Here is a 9,240-nt window from a genome sequence, read left to right as displayed (position 1 = left end):
CTTCAATTCACTTTTTATATATTATTAAATGTCAAAACTTTTATGAACCCAATAATTTTAAAGTCAATAATGATATTTTGTTAAAATTATTTTGATTAGTGAAAAAGCACCTACTAGTAGCCACAGCCTAAAATTAAGTTGAATATCTAAAAGGAATTGTATACAAGAAAAAGGTTTCTTTTTAATCTATGTATATTAGTAGCACCTGCATATTGCGAGTTATCGGCACACTTTTTAATACTGATCTAATCTTCAAGATTTAGTCATCTTCATGAAGACTTGCATAAAATTTAATTACTTTTTTTCAGAGAGAGAGAGAGAGATATCTGACTACTTCCAAAGGCTTCATGATGGTTTAATAGTTTAACAACAGGGAAAAAGAATGTTAAGAATTTATTTTCTGTATTTCTTAAATTATAATTTAGGTGAACTTTTACAAAATTATTTGAACTATTACAACTGGAGATTTGGGGTTTTGTTGTATGTTTCTTAAGGCTGAAAAGAAAAATCTGTTTACAAAAATGCCCGATGGCCCTTATATATAATGAAAATCAAGCCAGAATGAACTAGATGATTCTAATATTTCCAATTCTCTTAAGAGCCCATTATTGTAAAAAACAACCCCAAAAGTGAAGTGAAATGCTACTGAACACGACTAATAAGAAACTGATGCTGTGTCAGAACCTGCAAATGGCCGTATTTCATCAGTTTGTATGTGAATTTTGTGAAGTCTGATTTCCACAATAGCACTGAATTCATTACTATCAAGCATTGAAATAAGTGCACTTGATTGCCTTAAGCAAAAGAAACATTGGGTTCTAATCTCACCCCACTGTAATGTTTTCATTTAAATTAAAACTGAATTCTAATTCTATTCTCATCTTTTATTTTCTATTATTTATTAAAAAAAATCACATAGGTTATATTTAATTCAGACCTGTACTTCTTAGTTTTGTATTTTGGCACAAACCAAGTGAACAAATTTATTATTCTTCACTTAGCTGAGTCCAGCTGATTCCTGAATTTATTTTTTTTCTGACTGGAAAGGGTACATGAAGGGACAGACAGAGACACATTGAGGATGTATGAGAAAACTCGAACAGAACAATCACTGTGTTTTAATAAATGTCAAAGACTTCTGCAGCCTTGTTTACATTCCTCACCCTTCTAAACTTCAATGGGACGTCACATTGTTTTCCAAAACAATTGTCTGTTGTTACATTTTTATGCACTCTAAAAGCAAATCCTGCATGTAAACGTAGCAAATTCCAAGACTCATCTTTGAAAGTGAGATTTCAGTGTGGAATTAAGCACACTGAGAAAGAGAGAGAGCACAAGCTATGTGGGTTTGCTCACAGCGACTAAGGAATTAAATCTTCCACGTATTTAACAAATTAGGTTGAAGGAATGTCACTAAACTAAGAAGAATAAATTTCAGCCACTTTGTACAGTAATGTACTTTTCAGTAATGGCTTTTCAGTAATGTTGCTTTTTTTAATGTTGGCTGAAATTGATAATTTTCATATAATAGTCAGAAAAGTGAGGAATAACAAACAACATGTAAAGAGAAAATAATCACTGCGAAGTAGAGAGACAGAGATGCAGGCTTTTCTTTCCTAACCAACCTGTGCCTTTACACTAGAACCATTATACAAGACAGGATCAATATGGTTAAAAAAACCCAACAACAATCAACCAACAACTGGAAAATGTTGAGTGATATGTATAAACTGTATTATGTGGGGGGTTTCTGTTTTGTGTAATGTTTACGACTGTTCACTTACTGTTTCACTAGAAAAAGTGATTTGTTAGTGTAAAGTAGAAATTTTTTTTTGCAAAGATCTAAACACTTACAGAAAGTAATATTATTTTAGATTTTTATTAACATCCATAATATACTTAACAGACGCATATGACCTATTCCTGTCATAACTTTCACATGTGCAAACTGGAACCATCAGTCAGACAACTGAAATCAGTAGGACTGCATCACTGATGCCATGCACAGATGTTTGCAGGACTGCTCCTGTAGTTCCAGCTTCCTTTGTAGTTTTAAATTACTGTTACAGTGGAGTCTTAGAATTTACAACATTGCTGTACCGAATCCTTTTCTTCTTAAAACTCAACTCTTCTGTTGTGAATGTCATTGAGCTCTACATCCTGTAATATTCTACATCTTTTATGAGTTAAGCTAATGCTTCCATTTTGAACTTTCTTTAATATTTTATAATATTTAAAGGAAATCAAATATATGTATATGACCTGTACAACTGGATAGACAAAACTCCCCTTGAACCACCCACGCTCAGAACTAGCTTAGCACAGAAGGTAGAGATGATAACATAAGTGATGCTTAAGCAGTTAGTAAAGCACATACTTTAAATCCTCAACTGGAACCTTAAGGGGAGTGTTGCTAACCACACATATGCTAACACTGACAGATCACTTTTTTAAATAAAGACTGTCTGCGTGTTAAACTGTGTAAAAGCGTTTTCCTGTTTCAAGTCAAATGATTTACTGGACCAGGTTCAAGTTTTATTCTAAGTACATAATTTTTTAAGTGTAACTAAAAGCTGTATTTTCCATTAATGTGTTTCTGCGTTGACTAGCTGGCTCCTTTTTAGAATATTGACTGTTTTCTGTATTTGACTTGTTGGATACAATATTTCAATTATTTTAAATGTAAAATTTCCAATTGCCAACACTGTATAATAAAATAAATTTAAAAAGATATCACACTGTTCACTGTTTTCTTGACAACTGTTTTGTTTTACAATTCCCAGTAGATCTGGTACAAAGCTTTTGAAGTAAGGGAAGTAGCTAAGGGAAAAGGAAAAAGAAACAGCAGGCATAATCTATGAAAGTCAATTTTTGAAGGCAAAGACACATAAACATACACATGGACTGTCCCTCATGAAAGATGTTGCTACGGCAAAGCCAAGGAAGTTCTGTATTCAAATAATTATTTCTCCCCAACTTCCTCAGAGTCCGTGGGCAATCCTCCTACAGCTTCAGGGTCTGTTGCTGTTTTATACAGCTGTTATACTGATTATTTAAGAAAACCCATGAATCAGATAACATATCAATGGGAACCATATGAATACCTAATATATACAGCTGCATCCTGTGAAGTATTTCTGTATTATCTATTATGTTTATTTCTGGGAAAACTTTTACACGTGTTCTTGTAAGCCAGCAAAGGAAAGGGAAACTGCTAGCTGGAACTGAAAAGGAATAAAGACTACCTTCTTACTTCCTACCAAAAAGCAGCTTTAATGCAACATGCAGTCAAAGAGAACTTTGAAAAGAAGGATATAGTCAAAATCTTGAAATAGATATTGAAGGCATTTCTAAATATTGAAGATAATGAAAAGCAATGGCAATCTGAATTAGTATTGATGATCTTTTTCAAAGCCACTTGCACTACTGCAAAGCTTAAACAATTTAATTCAGAATTTCTTCAGTAAAATCTAATCTACTAGCTAACAACCCCCTGTTATTGAATAATTAACTGGGAAAGATAAGCTATGAAATGTAGAAACAAAACACTGGTACTAACATATGTTGGGTAACACAGCATAGGGCTATTTCAAATTATTTATTCAGATTTGCAGTATTAGGGTTGGCAAATGCTTTAGGATATTCAGCCTTTACTGGTAATCATTAGTGAAAATTGGTTCTGGACAACCCTTCTGACTTCTAAATTTCATTCACTGTTTTGACATATGCTGTCATCTCAACATCTGCAATTTTAACAAATTCCTGGAAAGTGTTTTGTTCTTGAATAGTTGCTGGTCTTACAGAGACGCACTTGAAAATGTTCTTTTTTGCATCATAGTTCCCCATGCACCTGTGTACTCGGCCTCTAATTAGTCTCGGAAGCTCACGGTCCTTCATCAAAAGCATAATAAACAAATTAAAAAATTATATCACCTAACAGAAAAGCTTTCAAAATGTCTGTCAGAAACAGAATTCTGTCATAGACAGAATTCAAATAAGCTTTTTTGTTATCAGCTACTTAGAAGTTGAACTGAAAGTCCCACCTTTTTTGCTGAAACAGAAGTCTGAGGATGACTGAATAGTGACTGGATTATTGCTCAAAATCAGGTTGGGAACAAGATGGTATAAGCATCCAGCTTCCCTTTTACATAGTAATTTGCTGTTTTATCAGAACAACCTATTATTAGCCTCATAAAAGGATTAAAGCAGTGGTGTCTGTTTTACAAACAGACAAAGAATACTTACAATTTCATAAAATACACAAGGCAGACTCTCCTTTCCATCCCTCAAAAGGAAGTTCTTTGCCCCGTATGCTCCAGTTGCGACTGCAGAATCCAGGGTGCCTGCAGCATGCAGCAAAAAATAAATCATGATGTAAACATCAGAGCAGTACTAAGTATAATACACAAAGATACCATGATAGCATCTACATACCAAAGCACTAAGAGATATAAAGTCAGTATCAGCTTTTTGGGAGAACTTGTGCTGACAGCATTAGAAGTTCCAATATTATGTGCTTTAAACAGTCTTTGGGCAATACAGTTGTATGTGTCTCTTTAAACTGTGTGACTGAATGTGGTTTTTGTAACTGTCACTGTAAACAGGTTATTCCCTCATTAGGCAGAGTATAACACAATTCTCTAAGTTTTGAATATGCATATCAACTTTAAATATTTGCAACCTAGTCAAAATAATAGTTTTCTGGAATGCCATTACATTGTATATTCTTATTCGCATTGATTTAGTCATTTCAGTCTTTTGTCATGTTAATTTCTCAGATAACATCAATTAAAGCCAAACAGACTGAAAGCCATCTGTGTTTAGAAGTGCTCCAGACTAGATCAATTGTATTAAAAATTACTGTAAAACTGTACTTCTCTACAGAATGTTCCTATTAAATAGGAAAAATTATGGCAACACATTCTAAAAACAAGGAAAGAAAATGAACAGACTAGGAAGAGCTTAAATGTTGGGGAATGATCATATTATTAATTTTGTACCTATTTTAGCTACCTTTGATAGTTGACTGGATCTCCCAGCAGGACAATTAGAGGGTGCTCAGGCCAGTATTTCCTGGGTTTAAGTATTTTGCCTATTGTTTCTACAATTAATAAAATTTTCTCTTGGCTATTGTCCTACCATTATTATCAGTTATAGCACAATCCTCCATGCTTACCTAAAACTTCAAATAACAGTGCTGTTTTATAAGCATATTGACTCCAGTGCCTCATACTTTGAATGACTGCAGATATGATTCGCAAAGAATTCTTTTTTTCTTTGATTTTTAATTGAGATGATGAAAATTCCTTTCAGAGGAAGATAAAAATTCAGGTTAGAGATACACACACAATTTTAAAAGGCACATGGACATTTAAATATTACGTTCAAAATCCAGTATTCACATTAAAATTAGTCTACAAACAACTCCCTACCAATTTATATGATCCCACTGAGGACTGTAGATTACTATAATATGAAAATCTCTATTCTAAGTTTTCAGAAACATAAGGGTTTTCTAAGGCAGGCAGGGCTGATGAAAGCCTCATCTTCCCTCAGCTGTCTTTTTCTTTCTTCATTGTATCTTTCTGTTAACTCTCTCTGTAAGTTTACCTGACATTTGTCTTCTGGAACACAGTCAAATTGGTTTTCATTCATTTTATTTTGCTGAATATTGTGGGTAAATTTATATGCCAGACTATGATCCTGCAGACTTCTTGAAACAGTGTTAGGTTTCATTGGCCTTTGGCCTTTAGATGTAGATGTTTGGCTGGTTTCTGCTGTTTTCAGAAGCTGAGATGAATTACGGCTATCAGGGGTTTTTTGCTGCTGGACAGTTTTCGCACTATTTGAAAACTTCTCAAACTTCCAAATAAATCCACTCTCAGGTCTTGAATCTTTTGGGTTACTTAAAGGAGTGTACTCATTTCTGTTCCAAACTTTAGTATTGGGAGTCTTCTCTTCTGCCCTGCAGTACAACGTAAGGTAGTTCAGTGTCACAGTATCTATTGGGAATACTCAGGTATGTAATTAAAGTCTGTTTTGACAAAAAATTGCCCAAATGTACACTTATGATAGAAACTATTTGACTCTATTGATAAAACTGAAAACTGGGCAAAACTTTAAGGAAAAGGGAATCTGAAAAAAAAAAAAAATACATATGGACCAGCAAAATTCAATCTACTTTTATGGCAAGACTGAATTTTAGGCCTGACAATAAGGCTAGATATTAGGTTTCATTAATAGGCTTCATTAGGTACACAGGAAAGATACTGGATTGCTGTGGGTTTTCGCTTGTAAGCACAATCTAATTATTTAGGACTACAGTGATGATCTGAAAATTGAAAGGGCCTCTCTCAATGCTACAATAACATGGAAAAATCTAAGATATATTTTCACATAAGAATAATTTTGGTTAAGGAAGGATAATAAAAATTCAAGATGCCTCCAACCTGCAGTCATATAGGTTTTTTCCAGCATTTGCTAAATACGACTTTGATGCATTTGGTGGTTTCATAAGGGAAGGAGCCATTGCATGTTCTGTTCGGCTTTTAAAGATAATTTTAAAAGTATCAGTGACACAGTAGCAGCTTTATTATAAGAGACACATGGATGATAGTTTGTGAAACAATCAGTACCCAAATAAATATCAATATGCAACAAATAATCTGCTTTTACATACCCACTGTTTGCTGCTTTCTGTAATTCAGCCACTTCTGGGTTTGCAGATCCCCAACCTAATTATGAAAAGGCAAAAGACTGAATATGGATACAAAATGAAAAGACTGGAAAAGTATTACTCTTTATCCACTAATTGTCTCACAAAGGAATGGGAAGGGAAGAAAAAAAAAGGTGGAGGAATGTGATCCTTTGATATCTGTAATTATAAGGCAACTTCTAACAAGTAGGTTGCTTCTCCAGACAATGGTTAAGTTACAGACATTAGACTTATTAGCACAGAGACTCCTACTTTATTATAAGTAAACTTTTTTATTTTATTATACGCAAAACTTAATTAAAGTACTAAACACAGAATTCTGCATCATTCTTTCCAAGCACAATTTGAAGAACAAGTTCTCTTCTGAATTACAAGAAAGACATATTATAAATGTTTCTTCTTGTAACACAGGACTTGAATGTTGATTGAAATCAACTGAAAACAAAAGGTCAGAGTTTCAAGAGACTTTATTTAAATGCCAGTGCTACTTCATTCTTTAACACACAAAGAGTCAAACTCCCTCTAGGCACAAAGTATAAAAGGCTCAATTGTATAGAGGAGAAAGAAATTTCCTGGAGGACATTTTTTACATAATGACCATTTCAGACATAAACATAAAGAATGCATATAGTTCTTGATAAAGACAATGTCTAATTTAATAAAATACAGTCATAAAGTTGAGCTCTATTTGGATGTAGTGCCAATAAAAAAAAGAAGGTATCTTATTTACCAAATGATGTGGGAGAAAAGTCATAAGTAGGAGTCCCAGAACTGGTTCCTGGCTCATTTTTAAGTGGATTTGAAGTGAGGGGCTGTCTATTTCGTTTTTTCTGATTGAACAGAGGTACAGGCAGATAACCTAAAATTAAAATAATATGATAACAATAGCAAAAGGATACACAATCTACATTTCAAATATGTAAATAAAATTACTTATTTTAAATCCCCCATAGGAATTAATTTCATAAACAAAAAACAGACCAGCCGCTGGTCTGAATGTATATTCAGCGTATTAACAGAATTTATATTCCCAACCCTTTGTCCTGCAGATAATCTCGTGAGTGAAACATTTCCCTCAGTGACTAGTGCCCTGATTCCATTCAACATCTTGCCCTGTGCTGTAATAAAACAGATAACCCATGCAAGTCCACTTGGGAAGTGGGGCTCTAGGGCTGAATACTGTATAGCCTTGATGAATATTGCGTGTGTAATATATATATATGTATATATAAGCCTAATGAGGAATGAATGGTAAAGCACTAAAGAATGGTTGGTACCTGCTGTGCTGCGAGTTGAAGCGTCAGCTAGACTCCTTTTCATTTCTTTTCTGTGTCTTAATACGCAACTGTGTGTTGATTACTCCGAATTTGCTCTATGGAAGTTAGATAAGCAAAGTAAACCAATTCATGTTGTAACACCCAAATTTTATGTGGTTTCATGTCAGTTTCTCTTAACTCTGTGTACCCAATTGTACTGAATTTAGAAGATCCACAGGTACACAGGTAACATGCAATTGCTCTTCGCAGATTAAGGGCTCAGATGATTACATTTTTGAAGTAAAACTTGTATTCTCTCCTTTAAATGCTCTAAAAATACTGAATTCACTTCTGAATTTACACATACATATACATTCAAATACAAGGAATGTTTTTAACTCCTGAAAAAGAGAACACTAATAGAAAATGCATACTTATACCTCACTGCAAAGTGTGACGGCTTTGAATAAAAGCTGATTTAACTATTCTGTGAAAAATTAGTATCGCACTTCAATGAATAAACTTCTTTTCAGTACTTTGTGGTACAAACCTAAAACATTGAAAATATTTTGTTATATATAAAATACTTCGTAAGTCAAAAACCATTATTATCACCCAAATATTACGAACATAGCATACTAGATACAGGTCATTTGACATATTTGTTTTCCTGATTATTTCTATAGTAAATGTCTGTGCATTACTGTGTACATCGAGGACACTACACAGGCTGTTGGGCAGCATTAGTTGCTAGTCTATGAAAGTTACTTACTGGTGCATATTGCCTGTAGCATCATATGAATAACACCTCATACTTGTGTGTATAAATAAAACATTATCATTTATTTTGATCTGGCAGTTAATCATATGCAGCTGTTAAAAATGTTGGTAAGAATGAAGCACAATCTACTACAGCTAGACTAATGGAGCAATTTAAACCTTTTGTTTTTTCTGTTAGGGTTCCGAAATGCATTGTCTTTGAAAGTGACTTATGTCAATTACATGTGACAACATCAGAGCAGGTTCTAGTTAATTCTGCTCAATTTAAACTGTACTGCTAGCACTATGCAGCCTAATGGCCACCAGCAAGGGACACACTTGTAAAACAAAGCCCCATAAACTTGATCTTTCAGCTTATGAAGTCAGATCTGGTGTTGCACAGGATTTTAGACTGTATTGCTTTGCTTTCTGTCCTCTCTTCAAGAGAAGCAACCAAAACCCAGAGCTAAAGCTGTAGAAAATAGTAACCTCAAGAAGGAGAGCAGAAGC

General features: G+C 33.9%; 1 protein-coding gene across 1 annotated transcript; it reads right to left on the bottom strand.

Annotated features, from left to right (window-relative positions):
• Positions 1–3,699: 3,699 nt before the first annotated feature.
• On the bottom strand, positions 3,700–8,035 carry SPATA22 (spermatogenesis associated 22). Its single transcript, XM_010010184.1, has 7 exons — positions 7,993–8,035; positions 7,446–7,574; positions 6,684–6,734; positions 5,611–5,936; positions 5,177–5,306; positions 4,246–4,343; positions 3,700–3,891 (listed from the first exon to the last, which is right to left on the bottom strand). Exons 1-7 carry the CDS (start codon positions 8,033–8,035, stop codon positions 3,700–3,702), a joined length of 969 nt encoding a protein of 322 aa, XP_010008486.1.
• Between the last annotated feature and the right edge of the window lie 1,205 nt (positions 8,036–9,240).

The sequence above is a fragment of the Nestor notabilis genome, unplaced genomic scaffold (genome assembly GCF_000696875.1).
Source record: "Nestor notabilis isolate BGI_N333 unplaced genomic scaffold, ASM69687v1 scaffold34592, whole genome shotgun sequence".
NCBI classification, from domain to species: Eukaryota; Metazoa; Chordata; class Aves; order Psittaciformes; family Psittacidae; genus Nestor; species Nestor notabilis.
The sequence above is the reverse complement of the archived record's forward strand: the minus strand, read 5'-3'. Positions and strand labels throughout refer to the sequence as shown.

Coding starts and splice junctions, on each gene's coding strand:
- SPATA22 (XM_010010184.1), bottom strand. CDS start 8,035: ATGAAAAGGAGTCTAGCTGACGCTTCAACTCGCAGCACAGCAG. Junction 7,575..7,992: donor TTCAACTCGCAGCACAGCAG/GTACCAACCATT, acceptor TTTTAATTTTAG/GTTATCTGCCTGTACCTCTG. Junction 3,892..4,245: donor CTTGTGTATTTTATGAAATT/GTAAGTATTCTT, acceptor CTTTTGATGAAG/GACCGTGAGCTTCCGAGACT.